The sequence below is a fragment of the Macaca fascicularis genome, chromosome 16, assembly GCF_037993035.2.
Source record: "Macaca fascicularis isolate 582-1 chromosome 16, T2T-MFA8v1.1".
Lineage (NCBI taxonomy): Eukaryota > Metazoa > Chordata > Mammalia > Primates > Cercopithecidae > Macaca > Macaca fascicularis.
This window is the reverse complement of record NC_088390.1, coordinates 43,896,526-43,922,958: the sequence shown is the minus strand read 5'-3', so window position 1 is coordinate 43,922,958 and position 26,433 is coordinate 43,896,526. Positions and strand designations below refer to the sequence as shown.

The following is a 26,433-nucleotide window of genomic DNA, read 5'->3' as shown; positions in this document are numbered from 1 at the left end:
CCTGTAATCCCAACACTGTGGGAGGACGAGACAGGTGGATCACCTGAGGTCAGGAGTTCGAGAGCAGCCTGGCCAACATGGTGAGACCCTGTCTCTACTAAAAATACAAAAATTAGCCGGGTATGGTGGTGGGTGCCTATTAATCCCAGCTGCTCGGGAGGCTGGGGCAGGAGAATTGCTTGAACCCGGGATGTGGAGGTTGCAGTGAGCCGAGACTGCCCCACTGCACTCCAGCCTGGGTGACAGAGCAAGACTCCATCTCTAAATAAATAAATAAAGTTACTCTTTTAGTGGTTGTTCTAGAGGTTATATAACAATCTACTTGAGATTAATATTACCTTAATAATGGCAACACATAGAGACTTAGTTTTCATGTTGTTCCATTTTTACCCCCTTCTTTGTGTGATTGTCATACACATTACAGTTCTATATGCTATAAACCCCAAAATACAGTAGTATACTTATCGTTTAATGCAATTTTATGTCTTTTAATGAAGTTAAAGAGAACACAGTTTTTTATATTTACCTAGGTACTGTTTACGTTTTCCCAATGCCTTTTCATTTCTTTGAGTAGATTTGAATTCCTATCTGGAATTATTTCTTTTCAGCCTGAATGATTGCTTTTAGTATTTCTGGTAAAGCTGGTTCTGCTAAAAATGAATTCTCTTTTTTTGTGGAGTGTCTTTATTTCATGTGTACTTGTTTTAAGGAGAGTGTTGCTGGATATAGGATTCTTGTTTGACAGGGTTTTTTTTTTCCTTCTTGTGGCACTTGGACTATATCGCCTCACTGCCTCCTGAGGTCCATTGTTTCTGATTAGAAGGCAGCTGTGATTTGTTATTCTTCTGTAAGTGATGACTTGTTCTTCTCTAGCTTCTTTTAAGATTTTTCTTTATCTTTCAACAGTTTGGCCATGAGGTATCTAGGTGCAGGTCTCTTCGTTTATCCTACTTGGGGTTTATTGAGCTTCTTGGATCTGCAGATTCATGTTTTCCATCAAATTTGAGAATTTTTCAGCCACTGTTTCTTCAAATATTTTTTCCGCCCCTTTCTCTCTCTTCTGGCACCCCCAGTACACATATGTTGGTAAACACACTGTTGCTGCACAGAGGTCTGGGATTCTATTCATTTTTCACTCTTTTTTCTCTCTGTTCTTCACATTGGATAATTCTATTGCTCTATGACTTCAAATTCACTGATTCTTCTGTCTTCCCAAATCTACTGTGTAGTCCCTCTGGTCAACTTTTCAGAATTTCCTTTTCAAAAACTGGGATAAATGTATGATTTACCATTTTAACAGTTTTTTTTTTTTTTTGAGATGGAGTTTCGCTCTTCTTGCCCAGGTTGGAGTGCAATGGCACAATCTCGGCTCACCACAACCTCCGCCTCCCAGGTTCAAGCAATTCTCCTACCTCAGCCTCCCGAGTAGCTGGGATTACAGGCATGAACCACCACACCCGGCTAATTTTTTGTATATTTAGTAGAGACAGAGTTTCTCCATGGTGGTCAGGCTGGTCTTGAACTCCTGACCTCAGGTGATCCACCCACCTCGGCCTCCCAAAGTGCTGGGGTTACAGGCGTGAGCTGCTGCGCCTGGCCCATTTTAACAGTTTTTAAGTGTATAGCTCAGTGACATTAAGGACATTCACATTGTTGTGCAACCATCACCACCATCCACCTCCAGAACATTTCATCATCCCATACTGAAACTCTGTACTCATTCAACAATAACTCGCAGCTGCTACAGTGGCTCATGCCTATAATTCCAGTGCTTTGGGAGGCTGAGGCAGGATAATCACTTGAGCCCAGGAGTTCAAGATCAGCTTGGGCAACACAGTGAGACTCTGCCTCTACAAAAAAAAAATTTTTTTTAGCTGGGTATGGTGGCTTTTGTACCTGTAGTCCCAGCTATTCAGGAGGCTGAGGTGGGAGGATTGCTTGAGCCCAGGAGTTAGAAGCTGTAGTGAGCTATGATCATACCACCGTACTCCAGCCTGGGCAATAGAGCGAGACCCTGTCTCTAAACATGAAAACAGTAATTCCCAAGTTCCTCTCCCCACAACCCCTGGTAACCACTGTTCTACTTTCTGTCTCTGTGAATTTGATAATTTCTGATACCTCATATAAGTGGAATCAAACAATATCTGTTTTTTTGGTGTCTGGCTTATTTCACTTAGCATAATGTCTTCAAGGTTCATCCATGTTGCAGCATGTATCAGAATTTTATTCAGAATGTGTTTTTTGTTTTGTTTTGAGACAGGGTCTTGCTATGTCACCCAGGCTGGAGTGCAGTGGTGTGATTACGGTTCACTGCAGCCTCTGACTCCCTGGGCTCAGGTCATCCTTCCACCTCAGCCTCCCAAGTAGCTGGGATGCCAAGCGTGTGCCACCACACCTGGCCTTTTTTTTTTTTTTTTTTTTTTGCATTTTTTGTAGAGATGGAGTTTTGTCATGTTGCCTGGGCTGGTCTTGAACTCTTGGACTCAAGTGAACCACCCACCTTGGCCTCCCAAGTTGCTGGGGATTACAGGTGTGAGCCACCATGCCTGGCCAATTCTTTTTTTTTTTAAAGAAGGGCCCAAGGTTGTTCTACCTGACCCTTTATTTCTGTAAATGTGTGTGTGTTTTTCAAGTTTCTGCCCAGTTGTTTTTGTTTGTTTTTTGAGATGGGATCTCATTCTGTCGCCCAGGCTGGAGTGCAGTGGCACGATCTTGGCTCATTGCAAACTCTACCTCCCGGGTTCAAGTGAATTCTCCTGCCTCAGCCTCCCAAGTAGCTGGGATTACAGGCGCACACCACCACACCCAGCTAATTTTTGTATTTTTAGTAGAGACAGGGTTTCACCATGTTGGCCAGGCTGCTCTCGAACTCCTGACCTCAAGTGATCCACCCACCTCGGCCTCCCCAAGTGCAGGGATTGAGCCACCACACCCAGCCTCTGCTCAGTTTTTCTTTTTAAAAATTCTTATTTTTTAAGCCTGGCTTCACAGGGGCCACCCTTGTGCCTACTGGTCAGCCAATGATTTAGGCACATGTATCTTGAGCCAGCAAGGCTTCTATCTTCTGCTGATAAGTCGATGTGTGTGCGGGGGCTGCATATTAAAAAATTTCAGCAGTTTTGAAATCTGCCCTGGCTTTTACTTTCTGCTGGGCCCTCTGGCATTTCGTCTTCATGTGCCCACAGGTTCTCTCGGCCGGGGCTGTGTGACTAGCTTGGGCCTTCTCTGGTCTCGCCTGTGTGGATGTGCCGGGAGGTTACCAAGCCCCTTGTGGCTGTCTCATTTCCCGCTTCTGTTAAAGCTCTAGCTAGGCTGCTGGTCTATTGCTTGAGCCAAGCTGAGCCACTGGTCTTCCCTGTATGTTTGCTACTGAGTTATTGCTGTTGCTGACAATGCCAGTGGGCATGGAGTATTTTTATCCAGACTTCAGCATTACCCATGATCCCAGATGAAAATCTTCCTAGAGCTGGAAGGGATCTTAGGGATCTTCTCGTTCCACACTCTACTTTCACATCCCAGGGAAGGCAGGGCTTCAGAACGCCTTTGTGCTGCTCAAGGCCTGCCCTAAGCGAGGGCAGCCAGGCTTGGAGATCGGCCTTCAGGCTCCGCTGCACAGCTCCTCAGTGGCACTTCCGCCTAGTGTCCATGTCACCCAGCACCTAGAGACAATCCCTAGACCCTGCCCTCACCAGGGGGATGGTTCTCCACCAATACCCTATGAGGAGGGTGCCCCTGAGTGATGACAGGCCCCTGGTCTTGGGAGCGAAAGAGACAGGGCATGGAGAAACCTGACCTGCATTGAGAATTTGCTGCTTATGCCCTGCACTTGATTCACATTAACTAATTTAATGTCATTTTTCAAAATGCCCCATTGAGGTCCACGTTTCACAGATGAGGAGGCAGGAACTTGCCCAAGGACAAGAGTGAGGGGCTGGATGCTGGAAATCAGCTCAGGCTTATTCCAAAGTCCCTGTTCTTGTAAGTGGCTGTGAAAGGAGCTGTTTGCATGGGCAGGAATGCTCTGTGGGCTCTTTCCTGCTGCAGAGCCTGGACTTGTACACGGGGTTCTGCCTCTCCCCACCCCAGCCCTCCCTGATTACTGTAGGTCAGTCGTGGCAGAATGTTGGCCATCAGACTCAGCGCCTTCTGAGCTCTTCTGTCCTGTCTCCATGTGGCTCCTAGTGGGCTGAGCCTGCTGTGTGGCTCCAAGTCTCCTGAGGTCTGAGGCTGTTATCATTCTGCCCTCCACCAGCCACAGGATATCCCATGCTTTGGAAGATTTTGCTTATTACCAAGATACTGCATTTCTGAAGATGTCCTACCCCCATCACTTATTATCAACACCCACTAGAGCCACTGGCCAGCAGGAGGTGACCAGGACTGCCCTTCCTGGGTAAAACTCCAGTCAACACAAAGACAACGGCATGGGAAGACTGCCGCCTGAGGCACAGCAGGATTCCTAGAGCGCTGGAAATAGCCAGTCGTTCCCCACTCCTGTGGGTGCCCCTCCAGCTTGGGGACTGCACACGATCGAGCTGAGCTTGGACCCAGGTTTCTTGGCACTCAAGACTGTGCTCTTTTTATTCAATTGGGCTGCATTTGCAAGCTTTATACACAGCCTTCCCGTGCCCACAAACCATCAAAGGACAAACCCTTACTCCTTGGCCTGGCATTTAAGGATCTTTATATCTGATGCCAGCTTATTTTTTGGGAGTTCATTGTCTATCACTCCCCCAAGTGACTGCTCTACTCCCCTTCAACCTTCCCAGTGCCCCCCGAATAACTTTAAATCCCAGTGTAAATCCAGTAAACACTGTAAATCCCAGTGTCCTGGCCTGGAATGCCCTGGCTTCCACCCTCCCGCAGCTGGTAGCCTCTCTCTGCCAGTAAGCTTCATTTGTCCACACCACTCCCTCTGGCCCATGGTGCTTTCTGCCTCACCATGTGGAACAGGGCAGGCCCAGGTGTGCCCAGGGCCTGAGGAGCCAGTGGTTTGAAGGAAGGTTTGCCTTTCAGTTCAGTGCCTCTGCAGGCCTTTCCCTGCTGCCCAGCACCGAGAGCTGTGTACCAGGGGTGAACAGTCCTCCCCATGGTCCTTAAGCATTTGCTTCATCACTGTGTTCTTACTGTTTAGCCAGGGAAAGAGAGGTGGGTCTAGGTCTGGATCCTAGAACCCTGGCTGTGCAGTCTTTTCCTTACTACTCCAAAGTAAGACCAATGGGGATTCATTTCCTTTTGTTGAGAAGAGTGAAGGAAGTGTAGCGCCCCAGCGGCAGGAAACACTGTATCGGACAAGCTTCCAGAGGCAGCAGCAGAATCCCTCCCCAGAACCACCAACAGGTGCTGGCTGAGGGCTTACACCTGCCGCCTGTGCTCGGCTGCCTGCTTAGGGAGGAGCGAAGGAAGAGGCCCAGGCCGCCATGCAGCCCGGGCTTCCTTGCTCATGAAGAGCAGCAGTGGGAGGCAAACAGTAGCATCTCCCTTCTGACCCTCCTTTCTGGAACATCTGGCTTAGGGGGAATCAAATTGATATTTTCTTAACATTCTATTTCATTTTAGAAAAAGCAACCCTTTGCTTTGCAATATATCCCAAAGAGAGAGACAGATACAACACTGAGTTTAATAATCAGCAAAGGGCAGGGATTCGCCTCCTGTGACCTGTATCTTTCTTTGCAGACATTCAGGAATTGGTGCTTATTCCTGCCTTAATTACAGGGATTTATAGAAAAAAAAAAATTTTTTTTTTTTTGAGACAGAGTCTCGCTTTGTCACCAGGCTGGCGTGCAATGGCGCGATCTCAGCTCACTGCAACCTCCGCCTCCCAGGTTCAAGCGATTCTCCTGCCTCAGCTCCTGAGTAGCTGGGACTACAGGCGTGTGCCACTGCACCCACCTAATTTTTTATATATTTTTTAGTAGAGACGGGGTTTCACCGTGTTAGCCAGAATGGTCTCAATCTCCTGATACGCCCGCCTCGGCCTCCCAAAGTGCTAGGTTTATAGTTGTGAGCTACCGTGCCCGGCCCATAGAAAGCTTTTTTAGAGAGATAAACTGAGGCAGAGGGTTGAAGGCACGCAATCATGAGCTCCCTGCCCTGAGTGCCTTTTTGTGCCCAGAGTTAAAAATCCATGAATAGCTAAATGATTAAGAAAATCCAAAACCTCCCTCTCAAATCTCTAACAAGGGCCCTGCGGCCCCAGTGTTTACACTGAGTTGTTAGCACTCTCGACTTCCTGTGCGCTGAGAAGCGACTTCTGAGAAGGGCAGTGGGCTCTGGGCTTCGTCACTAAACAGCTGCGGTCTTTCCTGTTCCTGCTCTAAAGACATTCTTTTTGGGAGGGGACATTCCTGCCAGGACTCCCATCCAGCTCTCAGCAGGAAGAACTTTCCCGTCCTGAAAAACTCAACAGAAACTAAAAACTGACTCTCTGCCATGGGGTTCCCAAGCATTTGTAGCCTTTCAGAATTTGACCTTGATTCAGCCAATAAGACAGGGCTGGCCAAGGCCAGCTTTTTACTGCCTAGCCGTCACCTTTATGCAAGTTCAGGAGACAAAGGGTGTCAGGTGTCACAGGGCCATGGCGGGGCTTGCCGCACACTGAGCCCCTGCTGAAAGCAGAACAAGAGATGAGGTGGCTGGGCCTGGATTGAAATGACAAACTGTAACTCTTCTACAAATGTAGAGGTTTATTTCAACAAAATGTGTAAAGAGTGCATCTGAAGCTCCTGCTCATCACGGTATGCGTCCATTGAATTCTGAGACAAATGAAGGCTGTTTTGTGAACGAAGAGCACAGATAATATGGCAGTCCCCGTCCAGGCAGGTCTTGGTCAATAGCCATCATTTATACTCTCCTGCCTTGGTAGCCTCGCATGTGCGAGGGGCTGTGGGAATGTCAGAGTGCCCATGTTCTGTGGCTCTGACTAAAAAATCCTTGTCCAGGGTGAGACCGACAGTGAGGAGCTCTGGGGACCGGGGAGGAGGCATTACAGGGTTCTAGAGAGGAAACATACTCATTTGTGTCATAATTTGGTGGGGAGAGGGGAGGTAAATGAGTGTAACCCACCCTGCCTCTGAAGAGATGCCTGGACAGGCCTCCTGGGGGGTGCAGGACTTCATACCACTTGTAGATATGTGGGATTTGATTTATTGCAAAAAAGCATAGAAGAATAATCTGGTCAAAAATGAATCCAATTCTTACTAGGCAAGCAAATAGCCAGCAATGGTCAATGCATTTTCCTGGACTGAGAATTGTCCCCCACCACTTTATGCCCTTCTCTGAAGGTGCTGAACACCCACACCTTCCACCAGGGCAGCCAGGCTGAGGCTCTGACTCCTGGGGGCAGTCCGCTCCATACCCAGCCATACAGTACCCACCTGCAACCCAGAACCATTAAGTTCAGCCAATCCATCTGCACAGATTCCTCCCGAAGAAGGGGAGGCGGAGCTCCGCTCTTGTGTGCGAACTACAGGGTTAAGGCTCAGAACTGTAGCTCGTCCAAGAGCGTTCATACCACTGCTTCTCAAATGCCTTAGTGATTTCCTCCTTGGTCGTCAGTGACAAATGCAATTAGCTGCACTAAAGGAACTGGATGCTACACCAGCCCTGATCACCTGCCACTCTTGCTTTAGGAACAGGGGAATCAGTAAGTTCTTTTCTTGAATAAACTAGTTGTTGAAAGTAAACTCTCTCCACCACCTGAGGAAGCCCCCGATGCCGGTCAGGAGGGGCCAGTAAGCCTGGAGGACAGCAGCACCATGACTGAGTTGTAAAGAATCTTAAGGTCATGTGGATTCTGTGTTTCCTGGAAGCCTCCCTCATCGGGAAGGCCAGCTCCTGGTGCTGAGGGCGTGGCTGTCACCAGGGTCCTTTCAGAACTGTGGGGAGAGCTGCTACATCTGCTGCCTGTCTACATTCTGGGGAAGACAGTAGAAACGTTAGCTGCTAGGACAGTAATCCTGGAACTAGGGAAGAGTGACTGTGGAGGCACCATTAACCCCTCAAAACCATCCAAGCTCCAGGCTTCATAGGAACAACTTTCTAAGTCCTCAAAACAGACTATGTGGCTGGCCCTCCACATGGCATAAGTAACTAGTTTCCACCAGTGCAGAAAGAGCAGTTCTCTCTGGCTCCTCCTCTGCCAACTCAGGCTTCACCGCCTATGGAACTGCTGGGGCCCCTCACGCACTGGGGCCTTGCAGCTCCCAGCCACATGCAACAGCTAGTCCAGCAGTAACATGCAGGTGAGAGGTAGGCCAACTACCTTTCCCTCTGTCCTCAGAGACTGAACCCAAGGTTGAAGTCCCCTAAATCAAGAATAACTGGGTCTATTTTCTTTCTCTGCTTCTTGGCTCACAGTTTTGCCCTCATCTTTGCGTTCCTATGGAGCTTGTGATAGATTTTATGCTCTAATTTTTCGTCCTAAAAGGTACCATGGTGTGGTTAAACTGGGCATCATTCCTCTCCAGTGCCTACTGTGTGCTGGGCTAAGAGTCAGGGTAATAAACAATGGACTTGAGGCTTCCTCCTCTCCTTAGCCCTCCTCTGCTGCCTGTGGCTGCGGCTCATGGGGCCAGGGGTGAGAGGGGCTGCTGCCTGGCAACGCCAACTCCTCACGCTTCCCCATGCTGGGGGCCAAGGGGCTGTCAGGACAGGAGGGGCAGCCCTGCTTTGGGTAGTAAGACCTCATGGTACATGTTTGTACCTTTCATTGCCTTCTCAGTCCTGTGCAGGGAGTGGAGGACTAGGCCTGGCTGGGGTAATAAATACTGAATGGGGTGGGTGTGACTGGTGGGCTGGAGGGGTTCTGTGATCTTACATCCCAGGATGTCATGCGTAACCTGAAACACTTGGGAGGAAGTAAAATGCCACTTTGACTCCAGTGCTGGGTCTCCTGTGCCTTCTCATTACAGTGGCTGCAGTTGTAAAAGGCAGCTCTAGCCCTTTTCTCCAGAGACAGGGCAGGGACAGGCAGGAAGCTCTTCCTACGTGGAAGGGGAGTCCATTGTGGAGAGGATCCGTACAACTTCTGCTCGCTGAGTAGGTGATATGTGCTGGGTCATATGGATGATGGAATCCATGGCGACCTCTGGATTGGCCTGGACCAAGCTGGAAAGGAAGATTGGGAATGGTGAAGAAAAGAGAGGCAGAAGTGTCTAGATCAGGACAGCTGAAGAACTGCCCAATAAACATGTGTGCACCGTCCACTGCAGACATTTTAGTCACTGCCTCACCTTATTTGTTTCCCTACATTACAAATATCCAGCCAAGGTAGTGCAAGACGAACCCAAAACATTTTGCTATGTTGAAAAAGGAATTAAACCCAAAACAAAAACAATGGGGGCATGTCACAAAGACAGCAACTGGGGCATCAAAATAAGCCCAGTAATGAATTATAAATCAGTAAAAAATAGAACTTCATGCGTCTATACCAATAAGGAATATATAAATGAATCGGCAGGAGTGAGGACTGAGTGGTGACTGGTAATTGTGGAGGGTGTACTGGAGTTGGAAAGTTACCATTTTGCAAGCTCATTGTAAAGACCATACCAGGCAAGACTCTCCAGAGGGAAATTTTGATGAAAGCAAGATACTTGCATGGCCTTAAACTGTCTTCCCACAGACTACTTATTAGGTGCAAGGGGGGGAAATCAGTAATTATACGGTAGAGAAATGGAGCAACATCTTGACCAGGGGATGAAATTAACATGAGGAGGAGCAGATGAACAGCACGTGCCCCCAGACACATCTTCAGCCCTGTGAAGGTGCTGGCCAGAGCGCCTCACCTGCATCTCATCATGGGGAGACAGCAGACAAACTCAAAATGAGCAATGTTCTACAGATGGTAGATACAAGCTAAAAGTTTTTAATCAATGTTAAATTTACAAAAGTGGATCCTTTTACGATGGTTATGTAAAAGTATCCCTATTCTCAGCAAATGCACACTGAAATATTTGGGGGTAAAGGCCATGATATATGTAACACCCTTAAGTAGTTCAGAAAGAGGAAACATGTATACACATAGGGGAGGCAGGACAGGCACACTCACAAGTGATAGAGCAAGGAGAAGAAAATGTAACAGGTAAATCTGAGTGCGGATATTATACATAGGCGTGTTGTTTGTACTTTTTAAAATTTTATAACTTTTCTGTAAGTGAAATGTTTCCAAATAGTTTTATAAAAATGCCCCTGCAGTCTCTACCACCCATCCTATGGAGCAGATGGAAGCCTCTAGAAGAATGCAGCTGCCTTGGCTGGAGGAGGCTTTCCTCCCAGAGTCATCCGTCCGGTCTGAGTATCGGCATTCAGAGCTAAGCGGTGGGCACAGTGAACTAAGCCTTCATCTAGCCGAGTTTATTAAGTGCCCCTGGGGAGCAGCAGCTGAAAAAGAATTGGGCTGCGGGGCCATATCTGTACCTGTGTCTCAGACAGCAAGAGACTGCAGAGCGCGCAAGGTTTCTGCGATCATCTCATTATTTGTTCAGAAACTTTTTATTCCAAAGAAATTAGCCCTCCTTCTCCGGTGGAGTTCCCCACGTTGGTCTCACCTGCGGATTTGCTTGAGGACGTAGTCTCTGCTGATGCATTTGATGTTTTCCTCTATTACCGAGTGAACGCCATCCTCCTCTGTCAGCTGTTTTTCTAGCCACTCCGCCAGATCCTTATTATTGTCCCAAACATAGGCCTGCAAACAGATGACTCTTGGTCAAACACCAGGGCTCAGGCTAGGCCTGGACACCCTGACTGTTCAGGATCTGGAGTGCTTACTCCAAAAGTGTGCTCCGTGTCCATGATTCTCCTTCACTGTCGGCATCGTGCAGGAGGAGGAAGTAGGCCTCAAGGCAGGAGCTGTGCCCCTTCTCCTTCTCTTCGTTTATGGACACAGGTGTACACCTGAAGCTTCCACGGGGCTCTCCTGAGCACTCTGGTGCTCACACCCTGACTCTGTCCTGTCAGACTCTGGGGACCGACCTATTTGATAAAGGCTAAGCGAATTCAATAACCTGACAGATTTGAGAGAACCAGTTAAAAGCCCAAACTACTTAGTAAAGTGCGATTGAGAAGGTGAGGCTGTTTATTTGGTGTTTTGCTTTCAGAGGAGCTGAGACACAATGCCTAAAGTGTAAGTCTCTAGCCCCAGTGAAGCCTGGCAGTCACTGGATGGATGAAGTCTCCTGAAATAGAGCCCACTGTCTTTCAATGAGGCACGGATGGAGGACTGATGGGAGGGGAAGTCTTGTTGCCAGGGTAGAGCGACCAGGTCAGAAACCTAAGCCCCATTTTATTACCTAAGAGAGTATTCAAAAGGATCAAGATGTCCATAACCCTGAAAGTCTCAACAAACCACCTCTCACCTCCTTTTCAAGATCATTTAGCTGAGTATTTCCTAGGTGGTTGACTACATAATAATTCAGGAGTGTGTTAGAAGCCTAATAGCCTTCTCCTTGCTCTCTTCTCTCATTTTCTTTACAAATCATTTAGGAATCGTTTTGTTAATGGTTTCCGGAAAACCAAGTACCACAATTAGGGCTCATTCATATTTATGTCATTTTGTTTGGGTAATTAAACACAAAGCTCGTCATTTAAAGGTGCGCTATCCTTCTCTGTTATCGCTAACGAAGTCAAAGTCAGAATGACAATGAGTTTGGTGCTGTAATTTAATAGGTGGGTACGCTAGGGACTCTGAGGCTTTGAGGCTTGAGATGTGGCTATAGGAAGCCTGTATACAGGCAAGGTCACCAAAGCCACAGCTGTGACTACTGGGCTGCAGAGGAAATGTTTTCATCACAAGAGGCCTCGAACAGTACAAAACTGAGCGCTAGCCTATGTTCTAACTATCTCGTGCCTTCAAATATAATGGTTTCTTTTCAGACTCTCACTTCCTGTCTCTAACTTAGCTGCCGACTTAGTTGTGACTGGTTATTTGATGTATGTCATTTCATTGACTTCTCTGTTTCTAAAAATTAAGTTCTTTACATTGGAAGGACGAAGTCTTCCCGGGACTAAAGACCAGCAGTGCGTCTCTTCTAGTTCTTTGTCCGTTTCTTTTTCTGACTCAAATGTGCCCAGTTCTGTCTGTAATCACTGATAAGCAGATCAGCAATTCTTCTGCTGGAGTGTGTGGCCCTGTCAGTGCAAACCCGAGCGAGCCTCTCCTCTCTGTGCCTGGGTTGGGACTCCCAGCATCTCTCAAGGCCGCACTGCCTTGAGAAAGTTGTTCTGCGCCTAAGGAAAGGAAGCGTCACGCCAGCCCCTACCCACGAGGGAGAAGGCGGCACTGCTTTTCCCATAACATGCTTTTAACCCACTCTTGCGACCCAGCTTGCTGCACGCCCCACATATGGATGGGTCCCCCTGGACTCTTAAACGTCGCCACCTAAATTTCAACATTTCCATTTCCATCACTGGCAATTTACTCTTCTGCTCCATGGTTTCAGGACTTCCACACATTCCCCTACTTATGAAGATTGCGGTGGGGGGGAGGAAAAGATAAAACAATAAATGCTTCTTAGATTTCAGAATGGAAAAAAAAAAAAAAACACCCAAGATTTTTAGATTTACCCAAGAATCCCAAAGCCTTTAGTTTAGGAGAATATTTAATACTCTTATTAATCATTTTTAATCCGTTTGCTTTTAATTAAGAAACAGCATGATGCTTTCCTATCAACATATGCCAGGGAGCAGATTAATTGTGGCTTAAGATAACTCTCCTTGATTGGTGTAATGTATTAGCTAACGAGATGCCTGCTTCCAACGATGCTCAGACACTACGCTGGAAAGCCAGCTACCCTCCCGAGAAAACTCTTCTGCCTCCCCTCCTGCAGCCACGGAGTAGGCGAGGTGTTTAAGTTAAACATTTTGAAAAGTTCCCAGACAGGATTAGGGCAACGCATTCCAAGTTTTACAGTTGCTTGAAAATATGGGCCCTATATAAAACACCTGCTGTCTGCGCCAAGTACCACTGGATGACAGTGACCAAGCCAAGCCCCAGCACATGACAGCCTAGAGTACACAAAGCAAAGGGGCCTCAAGTTCTAATCAACTGCATGTTTAGCAAAAATACACAAACTTCAGTTCACAGAGTGCCACTGGATTTTCTCAACAGACCTGGGAGGGTTACTATACTGTTGTCAGCTAATTTGCTATAACTGGGAAAAGCAAGCTCCCTTCCACTGGGTTATGGAGTTTACAGGTTTTTGTTTTTTTCCAGACAGGGTCTCCCCTTCCGTTGCCAGGGCTGGAGTAGAGTGGCATGATCACAGCTCATTGCAGCCCGAAACTCCTGGGCTCACGTGATTCTCCTGCATCAGCATCCTGAACAGCTAGGATTACAGGCACGCCCCACCATGCCCGGCAAAACTTTTTTTGGTAGAAACAGGGTCTCATTATGTTGCCCAGGCTGGTCTTGAACTCCTGGGCTCAAGCAGTTCCCCTGCCTTGGCCTCCCAACGTGCTAGGATTACAGGCATCTGCCACTGTGCCCAGCCAGAGCCTACAGTTTCTTGTTTGCTCTTTTAGAACAGTTGTAAGATTCATTAATTCCAGTCATCCAGAAGGATAAGCCACCCTTATTCCCAGGAAGAAGCCATTATTCTTTGCCTCCTTAAAATTATGAAAATGGGCCTGGCACAGTGGCTTACACCTGTTATCCCAGCAATTTGGGATGCTGAGGTAGGGAATTGCTTGAGTCCAGGAGTTTCAGACCAGCCTGGGCAACATGGCAAAACCCCATCTCTACAAAAAATCAGCCAGGTGGGGTGGTGTGTGCCTATAGTCCCAGCTACTTGGGAGGCTGAGGTGGGAGGGGAGGATCACCTGAGCCCAGGAGGTTGAGGCTGAAAGTGAGTCATCATATACCAGTACACTCCAGCAGCCTGGGCAACAAAGTGAGACCAAAAAAAGGAAAGAAGGTGTGGCCAGTGATTCCTAGTATTCCAGCATGGACTTTAAACAAGTGTGATATGCTAGGCTGCTAACATCATGAGAGGCCTGGGCCCATATGCCACCTGTCTGCATATCCATCTGTATCAGAACATTTTACCAATAAAATATCAATAATTCTATATCACAACAGTGGCCTGTCCTCCAATGAATGTTCAACAGACACTTTCTCTCTGCATCAGCGGATAAGTATCTCAGGCACTAGTCAGCCTCACTAATTTTATGTAGTAATTACTCTATCTCACAACATCTAAATGACCTGTTTGGAAAGTTTCATTTCTAACCTATTGGATAGCTGTTAAGTCCTCCTTAGACAATGGTTCAGCAGCGCCAGGGAGTGAGCAGGGCACAACCTGATGGATGTAGCCCTGATTACTATGCCCTACTAATAACTCACCTTGGGAGCTGCTTGGAGACACCTCCAGCTAGGGAGGCTCCTCCCACTTCTGGGAAACATGCAGCCTGATGGGAGTAGGGATGGCATACACATCCCAAGGAATATGCATATTTTGGAAAGACATTTTCAACACACCTATACTTACAAGGCTAAGCCCTATCCAACAGAAGCCCAAGAAAGGATGTGATATTATACTATTAGAGTACAATAGCCAAAGGACATGTGGGCTAGGGTGGCCACCAGACCCCTGTGAACCAAGTTCCTGTGAGCCAATCCCATCTCAGCTCCAGGCCCATAGCAGGGCCAAGCAATGCTTTCCAGGTTCTACCTTACGTCCTCCCTGCCTGGCCCTGTGTGAGAGTTTGGTGTATGAGGCTTATTCATCAGTAGCCTGAGGCCAGGTGTTGAGGTCAGTGGAAATAGGCGACCCTATCAATAGTGCTTTCTCCTCTATGATCCTCACAGGGGCCTCCGTTGAGCACGCGTTTCACTTGGAAATCCAGAACAAGAGCGAGTGGGTCGCCATGTGAACAGTAAGAACGCACCATGGCATCAGGCTGTGGGAACATGAGAGCATGCCAAACCAAAGAGCGTCTGAGCACCCACTGTGCTCCGGAGTCAGCCCCCTTTCCACCGAGGTCAGTCAGCTGTACATCTTTGACTTGGTCTGTGTTGCTATTATTTTTTTTACCTTCTAACATGGAGGAGGGGAAACTAGCATATTTTGAATGTCTACTGAGCCAGACATTGTGTTCCATACTTTTTCTTTTTGGAGACAGGGTCTCACTCTCTTGCCCAGGCTGGGGTGCAGTGGCGCCATCAAAGCTCACTATAACCTCAAACTCCTTTGCCCAAGCGATGCTCTTGCCTCAGCCCCCTGAGGAGCTAGGACTACAGGTGTGTGCCAGGACACTGAGCAAATTTTAAAATTTTTTGTGAAGACAGGGTCTTGCTTTGTTATCCAGGCTGGTCTCAAACTCCTGGCCTCAAGTGATCCTCCCTCCCACTTCAGCTTCCCAAAGCACTGTGATTACAGGCGTGAGTCACCACATCTGACTTATGCTCCATACTTTACTCATCATGTTATTTAAAATCACTGAACCCCATGACATAAACATCACCCCCATTTTACAGATGAGGAAATAGAGACTTAAATAATATGCTCATGTCAGTAAATGACAAAGCTGGGATCCCAAAGTTTATGAGATTTCAAAACCCACATTCTCATTGTTCCATGCAGAGTCCTAATTTCAATTTCTACTATTGGGGTTTGGGAAAAAATAACTCAATCAGCCTGTTTGAAAAACCACATACTTCAAATTTTGGATTTAAGAATCAAGTGAGAAACCGTGCCCAGGATACAAATGTGTGCCATGTTCTTATGACCCAATTTAAACTACTATTCTTGTTATTTTCGTCAAGGAGCTGTAGTGATGCTTTGCTTCTGCCTGCAGTGAAACTATGAACCATAAATCCTACTATTTCCTAGAGTAGGATCGTCCCAGTGGATTCAAACAGACTCCCATAACTCATGGTAACAGATATCTCTAAGGGAAACAAAAGAATTATAGTGCTCAGTTATATAACATCACCGTGTCTTCAGTGTTCTGTCCCAGAATCTCTGTTTTCAGGATTAAGATTAAGAAAACAAATTCTCCAGGAACAAAAAGAACACACGGCATGGCTAATAGATGCCTATCATGAAATGTCTTTTCTTACCAGTAACCAACCACAACAAGAATTAGAGGGTCACTTCCTGGTGCAAAGCCAGGTCTAGACTCAGCCAGTCTTTGCACTTGAGAAACACAACGCACAGTATCTATCGTTGTTTGAAGAACCAAAAAGAAAAAACAAAAACCATTTCCAAACAGCAAGCAGATTCTATATCACTCCTTCAGAGGCACACAGATGGCTTTTGAACACTGCAACCTTTTCTTCTCTCAAGGGCGCTGCAGATTTTATCACCCGCCCCACACTAAACTAGGTCCTGCTGAGCCTGCAGAATATGGAAGGAGGTTTCAAAGCCACATGCTCTGACATCATAGGATCACCCGTCCTCACGTTCAGTCCTCGGCTTTCCTCTCAGAGCGCTCAGGAGAATGCTGCCTTTTGTACACGGGCACAAGGGAAATGGCCTCAATGCTCGGCATAGTTGGCTCCCAGTGCCTAGGCAGCCTCTTCCTGAGCTATGGGGCTGGGGTTCTCTTCTGTACTTCAGTTCCAGCCAGGAGCTTGTACACACGTGGTCAACTATTCTCTCCATTGAGATGGCAATGACCTATTTCTTCAGACGCTCTGTCCCCTTGGGAGCAGGATGCTAGGGAAAAGCTGAAGGGCCTATCTACTTGCTTCATGCTTGGAGGGAAACTATTCCTTCTCCTCATCCTTGTGCCTACTGAGGCTGGACACGTCCATTAGTGACTAATGTGGTAGGGAGGCAGTGCAGACCTCTCCTGGCCACACACACACACATTCCATTTACCTAGCCGGCCACTCTTAACTGGAGAACAACCTCTTATTTTACACTTGCCTGACTTTCAATGCCAACTTCCACTAGAAGCTGCCAGTAGCCACTGACAAAATTGTCTCACTCAATTATGATGCCACAGACTGACCTTAACCTGAACCAAATGTCGGAGAAGGCTGTGCTCCCCCACTGCACATTTGAAATATTTATCCAAAGAAGCTTTTCAGTCGTAAAAAAATGGGCCGACTTAATACAAAGGTGAATCCTAGAAGCACCCCAATTCACTGACTTTAAAACTGACAGCAAATCTTGGACTTCCTCCTTGAGAATGATGAGCAGAGGCTTCAAGCAACACTTTCTAGGCGGAGGCCAGAGTGCCCCTCTTTGTGGGCCAGGACCCTTCAAGCCACCACCAGCCTCCCGGCCCTCCATCAGTGCTCTAACCTGCTAGTCACCGAGCGTTTGTGATCACATATAGCGACGAGACAGACAGACAGACAGATATATTTTGAGCACATACTACCAGTTTTCTGATAAAATGCATATATGATGTAAATGACTAATCCATATATTCATTACTAATAAAGGTTAATTTCTTTTTGTTAGTAAAAATAAACAGAAATAAAAGTTCCAACTTTTTCTTCCCATCCTCTCCCATGGACTGTCTTATGCAGTCCACTATTCCAGGGGCAAACGCTGGTGCCCTTGCTAGGTCATCCTGGCCTGAGACCCACCCCATCCCCAACACTGAGGCTAGAGCACCAGGGACACCATCTCAGCGGGGTTACTGCTCTAGGTCACGAGCCCTCTCTGTGAGATCACCCCAAGAAAATGCCAGCTTCATAGATCCCTTTCCCTGCATAAGGGTGGACACTTCCTTCCACTTCTGATTGGAAATAGGCAGCTCTTCAGTTCTAGTCATTGCATCTCCTGCCGATCACATCCTGTTGGGCTTCTGCTCTTGGCCCCTCCAGTTCCCTCCTCCACACAGCCCCCTGAGTGGTCTTTCTAAAACAGAAATCAGAGCATGTCACTCCACTGCTTAAAATACCTGAGTGGTTTCCCACAGGCCTCAGGACAAAGTCCAAACTCCCTGACAGCTTACATGGCCCTGTGTGATCATGCCCCTGCCCCTTCTTCCTACCAAGCACCCAGTCTCTGAGCTGCCCTGAAACAGCTGCAGGATGTTCCTTCTTTACTCTCGTGGCTTAGATGACTAGGTCCTCCAGCAGGAGATGCTATTCCTTCTGCAGGAATATTCCTCCTAAGCCCTGACCGCCCCCAAATCCAGCCTTTTCCTCTGGTTCATTTCTGCTTTGTTTTCCAGCCTCTGCTGAGACATCACTTACTCCACAAGGCTTCTTAGACCTCCCCCATCCTTCCCAGAGAGGGTCAAGTGTCCTCTCGCTGTGCCCTGACTGTGCCCTTTGCTGTGTTTAGCATGGGCCTCACTGTTGTGCATGACCTCTTATCTGTCTCCCCCTCTAGATGGTGAGTTCTATGTGGATAGGAACAACATCTGCCTCTTTCACTGCCATGCCCCCAGAACCAAATACAGTGTCTAGTACACAGCAAGTGTTCAAAAAGGTCTGCTGAGTGATTGCATAAGCTGCAACATATGCCCTACCACCTCTTCTAACAAGATGTCATGACATGACATGTTACGGGGAGTAGCTAGGGGAGAAAACAGCTTGGATCTCTATGCTTCCCTTCCACTCCTGCCCTTAGAGGCCTGTGGACTCTTTGCTGGCAAGCCTTGCAGCCCTCAGGTGGTGTGAGGAACTCAGCAAAAAGGCTTCTCTTTGAGTGTCCCACCTACCTTCACTGTACCTTCCACTTCCACAAACCAGCGCCTTAACATGGCTTGAATCTGGCCGTCAGTCAGCTCAGGGTTGGCATTGTGGATTTTCTTCTTGACCAGGTCCTCCAGCAGGAGACGCCTCAGCCGCCAGTAGAAGAAGGTACGCGATGTCTTCCAATCCAGGATATCCTACATGCAGAGAAGAATAAGCTTAGTCAGCCCGGTCCTAATTCCTGCTTAATGCTCAGTCTGGAGGGAAACCCACAGGCATAAAAACTGATTCTCCAGGCAAGCCCTTCAGAGACCCAAGAGCTGGCTGTAAACTCCTAGCACTTCCAGATGTTCCCCAGGGCAGAATTGCAGCCCACATGCCCTGCTGTCTGCAGCACTGTGCACAGCCATGGGCCCAGCTAATGCTGATCCCACACATGGCTAAGATGTTCTGGGGAAGAGGCTGTGAGTTCCCAGATAACCAGACAAGGAGAAATTGGTTTTGAGAAGATGGATCAAACAACTTGCAGATCAATTATGAATTAGCTGCTGCAGGAACCTTAACCCTATAGTAACCCACATCCTGAGGACCCGTCACAAATGAAGGCACATGTGACTCAGTTTTCCACCAGTAAAATGCAGCTTGCCTCCTGAAGAATTAATGGAAACCTAAATTATACATTGTTTTAGGATGATAACAGTTACAGAAAAAGCGAAAATCTAAAAAATATTGAAAATGTTTTGATCTGCAGGAGTTGTTTTAATTTAGCCCTCATAGCTCCCTGCTTGTGAGCCTGTGTGCAACACACACACATACTTGCTAACATGTGGGCCTCTGACAAGTCAGGAGAAGTGGCAACCATTGTACTTACGCTAATAACACCCTTCTCCTGCATCCGGCCTGGTGTGTCGTGCAAGTCAGCAAACTGCACGGCTACCTGATGGTAAATGGGAATTAGGAATTCCTCCCGCTCCTTCAACTTGTTCTCCAACTCCTTCCGTTCAGCTGTGCTTAGCTCCGGGGTCCCTGCAATTAGATAAACATGCCCGTCACACTCTGTAGTGACCAGGAATCTCTCTGCACAGAAGCAGCCACAATCACAGGAAGCTCATCAGCCTGCCCCCTCTTCCCTCTGTGGCCTGGCTCTCCATTGTCTTCTCTGCTCTTTGCTGATTAACAGGGCCCTACAAGATGCCAGACCTGTCTTTATCTTGCCACAGGAAGCCCACATGCCCTCTTTTCCCTGTGGCAGTCACAAGTGTGAAGGCAGATGGCAGTCCCTCGCCCATGCCTCTCCCTGAGAAGGTGCAAGTAGCCACCTAGAGGCCTGCAGCATCTTGCTGACACCACCCAGACTCCTCCTTCCCGAGGCCAGTACTTGTACGCTGACACCATGCCTATCCCTGCTGACCAACATCAAAGCAGCTGGGCTACTCCATATGTGGGATGTGGTGAGAGCATCCCCAAGCTCCAAGCACAAACTAGTAGCTCAGCTCTTGTTTTCCTGTGTACATGCAAGTTATCTGCCAAACTTGGCAAGGACCTGAATACCTCCTAAAGTTACAAGCCATAGTACTTCATGGCTTCTAATCTCAGGTTTATATACTCTTAACCTCTAATTAGCAGAACTCAATCTAATCAGAGCCAGATCCTCATGTCTTATGTCAGCTCAGTGGGTCAGCCTGTGGTCTCCCGCCTGGGCTGCCACTGCCAGAGCCAATCCCTGACCAGAGTGACAAAGACATTCTACTTCCTGGGCTAAAGGAGAAGGAGGATGTAAAAAGAGAAAGGCAGTCGGCAAACCTCATTTGGATCACTGCACACGGTACTCTGACTCAACAGACAGGAGACTTTGGAATTCCTTGTAACAAGGAAGGACCCCTCCCCCAATCAATAGCGTCCCAGTAGAGGTGTTGCTATGGTGTGCTTTTCTTCCTAATTACTTTCAGAATGGGATCTGCAATCAATACTGAAAATTTAGCTGCCTGCCTAGTAAGGAGGAGTAAGTCTAGCTAAAGGAGCAATAGGTGACAGCCCCTGGTGTTAGGGACAACCTGAAGTGCTTTGTCACCAAAGCTGACAAATAAATACATGAGCACAGGTGATAGGATGCAGAAGACGAAGGTCTATTTCAAGCATGCCTGTCTGGGAACAGGCCTCGTTTTTTACACCACTATGAATCATATGCCATAAACAGCCTTGGGCTGCTGACTGAGCAGTAAGTATTATACATAAACACAGGTTAACAGAGGAGGGATGTAACTATAGTACTTAAGTTCCATTTTTATAGGTTTTTTGGATGCCCAACTCTCTCTCTTTTTTTAAGCTCATCACCATTTCAAAACTGTGATGAAGGTGCCACTGATGTGCTGCTTTAGGCCCCGGTGCCTCAGCAGTGTTCCTTCCAAAACATCTGAACAGCATGAACGCACAGGGCCCCATACTAACGGATGACATTCTAGCGTAGATCTGCCTGGAGGGCTGATGGCAGGAGGGCTGGCTGGTGTCTTTGGAGATGAGACATTCTCAGAACACCCTTGGCAGGGAAGCAAATGTTTTCCCTTCTCCATAGAAAGAAACCAAGATCCCCTGGAGAAATAGCTGATTCTAGGGTTGAGGCAGGGAAAACATCAGATGAACCTGAGGTGGAAGCCCTCAAAAAATGATTGAGACATGTTAGAACAATGCAGGAGCCAGTTTTGAATGTGTTCCCACTGGCCAGATCTGGGACAATGAGCACTAAAATAAATAATGATATTTATCACCAGACAGGGTATTTGTGGAATGAAACTAGAATCTACCAGTTCACCCTCATATAAGTAATTAAATGAGGGAGAAGGGAAAGGGAACACTGTCTCTTCCAGCAGAAGAACAGTAAGTGTAGAGGAAATGATGGAATTAGAAAAATCACCGTTTTACAAGCATCACAGTAAATTACTCTGCCAAGAATCATCAATGGATGTCAAAGCCAGTGGGTGAAAGTTTGATAAGAAACAGAATGTTCACAAAGTCTTAAAATATTCCTTACAAATCACTTATTAATTACAAAGGGGAAAATGGTAACTTTATAGTGGATTAACCTAGTGAACAACACCTTAAACAAGTAATTAAATTACCATCAATAGGACAGACTGATACTGTGACTCCTGATGACATCCTGAGAAGGACAGAACGTGACTTCCGCAACAGTCCTGCCCAAAAAGCAGAATCGGAATCTAACCACAAACCCAAACTGAGGAAACATGCTACAAAAAAGTGGCTCACTCTTCAAAAATGTGAAAAACAAAGAAAGGTCGAAGAATCAGTTCAGATTAAAGGAGATTAAAAATACTTGACAATGAATTTCAATGTGTGCTCATTAGATCAGATATCAGACCGCCCCCTCAAAAAAAAAAAAGCTAAAAAGGACATTGAGATAATTGGTAAAATTTTATTTAATATGAATCATGAATTAGTAGTATCAATGTTTACGGTTCTTGATTTTGATAATTGTGGTTATGTAGGAGAAAGTCTGTGTTCTTAGAAATACACACTAATATTTATGAATCAAGAAGCATGAGGGCTGGGCGCGGTGGCTCACACCTATAATCCCAGCACATTGGGAGGCTGAGGTAGGTGGGTTACTTGAGGCCAGGAGTTTGAGACCAGCCTGGCCAACATGACAAGACCTTGTCTCTACTAAAAATACAAAAATTAGCAGGGCATGGTGGCACATGCCTGCAGTCTCAGCTACTCAGGAGACTGAGGCATGAGAATTGCTTGAACCTGGGAAGAGGAGTTTGCAGTGAGTCAAGATTGCGCCACTGCACTCCAGCCTGGGCAATGGAGTGAGACTCTGTCTCAACAAAATAAATATTAAATAAATAAAATAAAAATACAGACAAGAGGTCCACAGATTACTTCTCAAACGGCTCAAAGAAAATGCATGTGTGTGTGGAGCAAGAGACAATAAATACATGTACACATGTGAATATGCAGAAATAATAAAGCAATGGGATATTAACAATAGGTGAATTTGAGGAAAAAAGCATTGAATTATTCTTGTAACTTTTTTTGTGAAATTCTTATCAAATGAAAAGTTTTAAAAATGAGGCAAGCTGGAAAAGAAAACTTATTCCTGGCTATCCAATGCATATAATCAATAATCAAAGGTACTGGGCACCATTCTAAGTGCTTTATATTTGTTAATTTATTATCACAATAACCTTAGGAGACTGGTATTCTTATTATTCCCATTTTACAGGTGAGGAGACTGAGGCACTGAGAATTTACGCGACTTACCAAGGTCACAAAGCTAGCAAGTGACACAGCCAAGGCTCAAATGCAGCAGTCTGGGTCCCAAAGCTTTTGAAGACTGTTAGCTGTCCTTTCTTGCTTACTTGGGCAGAAGACAAGTGCTTCAGTAGTAGTGTCCCTTTAATTTCTGAAAGGCTAAGTGATGATGGTGGGCTCCTGGCTGATAAAGTAACATTAAATACTTCAATGTTACTGAGTGCTTTCCCAGTTGCTTCAGGTATGTGATCTCTAATCCTTATGACAACTCAACTTTATGCCAGGGTATCTATTTTACAGGTAAGAAAACCACAGCTCTGAAATGTAAAGGGACTTCCCCAATGGCATCCAGCTCTTTTTTTTTTTTTTTTTTTTTTTTTTTGAGATGGAGTCTTGCTCTGTCGCTCAGGTTAGAGTGCAGTGGCGTGATCTCGGCTCACTACAACCTCTGCCCCCTGAGTTCCAGTGATTCTTCGGCCTCAGCTTCCCAAGTAGCTGGGATTACAAGTGCCCATCACCACGCCCGGCTAATTTTTGTATTGTTAGTAGAGATGTGGTTTCACCATGTTGGCCAGACTGGTCTCAAACTGACCTCAGGTGATCTGCCTGCCTTGGCCTCCAAAAGTGCTAGGATTATAGGCGTGAGCCACCGCACCTGGCTGCATCCAGCTCTTAAGTGGGCAAGTCAGGATTTACACTTGGGTCTGGCTCTCTCCAAAGCCTGTGTTCTTCCACGTTAAATGGTACTGAAGGCTGGCACGTAGATATCCTGCAGCGGCCACTATAGGGAAACCAGCTGGAGAGTTGGTTTGCTGTTCGCAAGGAGTTAAGAACTGGCTGCAGAAGAGGGAGCAGCTATGGGCTGAGGACCGTGTTTCAGAAACCAGGCTTTGGCTTCGCCAAGTTGGAAGGACGGAGGATGCTGGCTTCTGGGTCTTACCCTCTCAATCAAGCTATTCTAGAGCTTTGAAAGAATAACAAAATAAACGCCTGTAATGCTCTGGCCCTACTGAGACTAGGAAGATCACAGGGCATTCCTCCAAAGCCTGCCTTGTTTGATTCCTTCAGTAATGCCTCTGATTATGGTTCAAGACCCACCTCAAAAAAGCATCAAAGCAAGGAAAAGACTGAAGTGGAGAATATATGTGTTTTTAAATGCTCATGTGAAGGTCAAGGATTTGTGTGCTTTGTTTTAGGGGAAAATATATTTTTTAAATTTTATTTTCTAAAAATAAAAGGCTGTTGTTAAGCCAGTTATATCCATGTGTTGCACACCGAGGGCCCCTCTCCTCTTGTACAGCAAAGCAGCCAGCCCCGGTAATGATTTAGAGGAGATTAACAAATATGTCAATGTCTATTTTCTGCTTAATTTAAAAGCGCGTCTATAAAGATTTTTGACTTCTGAACCCTGTTCTCCTGAAAGAAGGTAAGAATGAGGAGGGGGATAAAGAGTGATTATCCTATCATTGATCGTTTGTCAGGAGCATTTCTTATTCACTGGACTATTGTAAAAAGCTAAGCTCTCGATCAATCCTGTAAGCTCCCTGTACAATTAAATATCTTGAAATGGTTTTCTTTCTTTTCTAGCCAGATTGCAGGGCCTCGGGGTTTTTAGGAAAGCAAGTTGGTGTGTACACGTGTGTGAGTGTGTTTAAGAATATGCTACAGAGAGAAAAGTCATTCTTTTCTAGAATTCTACATTAGGAAATGGCTGGGCGGGAGTAAAAAGGTAGGTGCTCCCATCCTTTCCTACCCAAAATAAAAAGTCCCTATGCAAGTTGGGAGCACTGCCTGAAGCCAGGAGTTCAAGATCAGCCTGGACAACAAAGCAAGACCCTGTCTCTACAAACACACACACACACACACACACGCCAAGTGTGGTAGCTCACACCTGTAATACCAGAACTTTGGGAGGCCAAGGTGGGAGGATGGCTTGAGCCCAGGGTGCCAGCCTGGGCAACAAAGCGAGACCCTGTCTTTCTCCCCCATGCCCCCAGAATTAGCCAGGCATGGTGAAGCGTGCCTGTAGTCCCAGAGATGCCCTGGCCGCTGAGGGAGGAGGATCGCTGGAGCCTGGGAGTTCAAGGCTGTGGTGAACCATGATTGTGCTGCTGCGCTCCAGCCTAGGTCAGGAGTGTCCAACCTTTCGGCTTCCTTGGGCCACATTGGAAGAAGAATTATTATCCTGGGCCACACATAAAATACACTAACACTAATGATAGCCAATGAGCTAGGGAAAAAAATTGTAAAAAAAAAATCTCATAATGTTTTAAGAAAGCTTACAAATTTGTGTTGGGCCACACGTGGCCTACAGGCCACAGGCTGGACAAGTTTGGCTTAGGTGAAAGAGGGTGACCTTGTCTCTTAAAAAATAAGTCCCCATGAAATCCTAAAAATGCACACTTCTAATTAAAAATTTTAAAGAGTTAAACAGAGATGAAATATCACTGATCAAATAAGAAGGGCTAACAGTATTGAGATGTACTGTGTGCTGGTACTGTTAAAGTACTTTTCATCTCATTTAATCCTTACAACAATCCTAAAAGACAGGATGAGGAAACTGAGGCACAAAAAAGTAACTCACCCAAGACCACAAAGCTAGGAAATAGTGGAGTTGTGATTTTGTACTAGGTAATCTGGTTTAAGGGCCCATGCTCCTTAAACAAAGCAGTTCAAATTGACTTGAAAGTATCCACAACACAGTGGCCTATCAGGTGTTCCCTGGAGCCAGGATACAATGAAAAGCCACATTTCTCCTCCATGGTATCAAAGGTGAAGAGAGGCTGGACACGGTGGGTCATGCCTGTAATGTCAGTACTTTGAGAGGCCAAGGTGGGAAGGATTGCTTGAGGCCAGGAGTTTGAGACCAGCCCTGGCAACACAGGGAAATTCTATCTCTATAAATATTTAAAAATTAGCTGAATGTGGTGGTGCATGCCTGTAGTCCTAGCTACTTGGGAGGCTGCGGTAGGAGAATTGCTTGAGCCTGGCAGGTCGAGGTGTCATGAGCTATGATCATGACACTGAACTCCAGGCTGGCGGACAGAGTGAGAATCTGTCTCTGACCGAAAAAAGAAAAAAAGGGAAACTCCCAGAGGAAAGAGTTGATTTCTGTAGCAGGAGGTATTTTTTTGCCCAGCCATACCACTTAAATAGGCCAGGAGAAGGCCAGCCCTAGTCTGTGTATGAACAAACTACATCATAAAAGCAGGATTTGGGGGAGGTGACATCTTCAAAGCTTGCAATAAAAATCAGACTCGTAGACTAAAAATTCTCTGCCCAGCCAAAGGCTCTAGGTGGCCTTGCAGAAATCTTTTTCCTTTTCTGAGTTGCGTTCCTCATTTATGTAACAACAATCCCAGTCTGGCAAACAGGGAAAATGTTTTATGAAAGAATGTGATATTAAAGGGTTTTAAAAAACATTCTCAACTTTCAAAAAAGTTATACTTGGTGGCAGGTGCCTGTAATCTCAGCTACTTGGGAGGCTGAGGCAGGAGAATCGCTTGAACCTGGGAGGCAGAGGTTGCAGTGAGCCAAGATCGCACCACGACACTCCAGCCCAG

General features: G+C 46.5%; 1 protein-coding gene and 1 long non-coding RNA gene across 17 annotated transcripts in view; one reads left to right on the top strand and one right to left on the bottom strand.

Moving 5' to 3' along the window:
• Nucleotides 1-26,433, top strand: part of LOC102141510 (uncharacterized) — a 54,111-nt gene that overhangs the window by 11,056 nt on the left and 16,622 nt on the right. The window contains exons 2-3 of one of the 2 annotated variants that reach the window (XR_001486083.4): nucleotides 14,804-14,976; nucleotides 22,842-23,727. This is a non-coding gene — a long non-coding RNA (uncharacterized lncRNA). Of the gene's footprint in view, nucleotides 1-14,803; nucleotides 14,977-22,841; nucleotides 23,728-26,433 lie in introns of those variants that run through there. The other variant, XR_012425549.1, reaches the window with a different exon arrangement.
• Nucleotides 6,667-26,433, bottom strand: part of ACACA (acetyl-CoA carboxylase alpha) — a 330,564-nt gene continuing 310,797 nt past the window's right edge. For 11 of the 15 annotated variants that reach the window (XM_005583930.5, XM_005583933.5, XM_065532348.2 and 8 more), the window contains 3 exons: nucleotides 19,470-19,624; nucleotides 18,625-18,795; nucleotides 6,667-9,108 (listed from right to left, as the gene is read on the bottom strand). In XM_005583930.5, the coding sequence (XP_005583987.2) occupies nucleotides 8,830-9,108; nucleotides 18,625-18,795; nucleotides 19,470-19,624 (605 nt within the window). In that variant the 3' untranslated portion in view covers nucleotides 6,667-8,829. Of the gene's footprint in view, nucleotides 9,109-10,547; nucleotides 10,685-18,624; nucleotides 18,796-19,469; nucleotides 19,625-26,433 lie in introns of all 15 variants that reach the window. The other 4 variants (XM_005583932.5, XM_045376109.3, XM_005583936.5 and 1 more) reach the window with 1 other exon arrangement.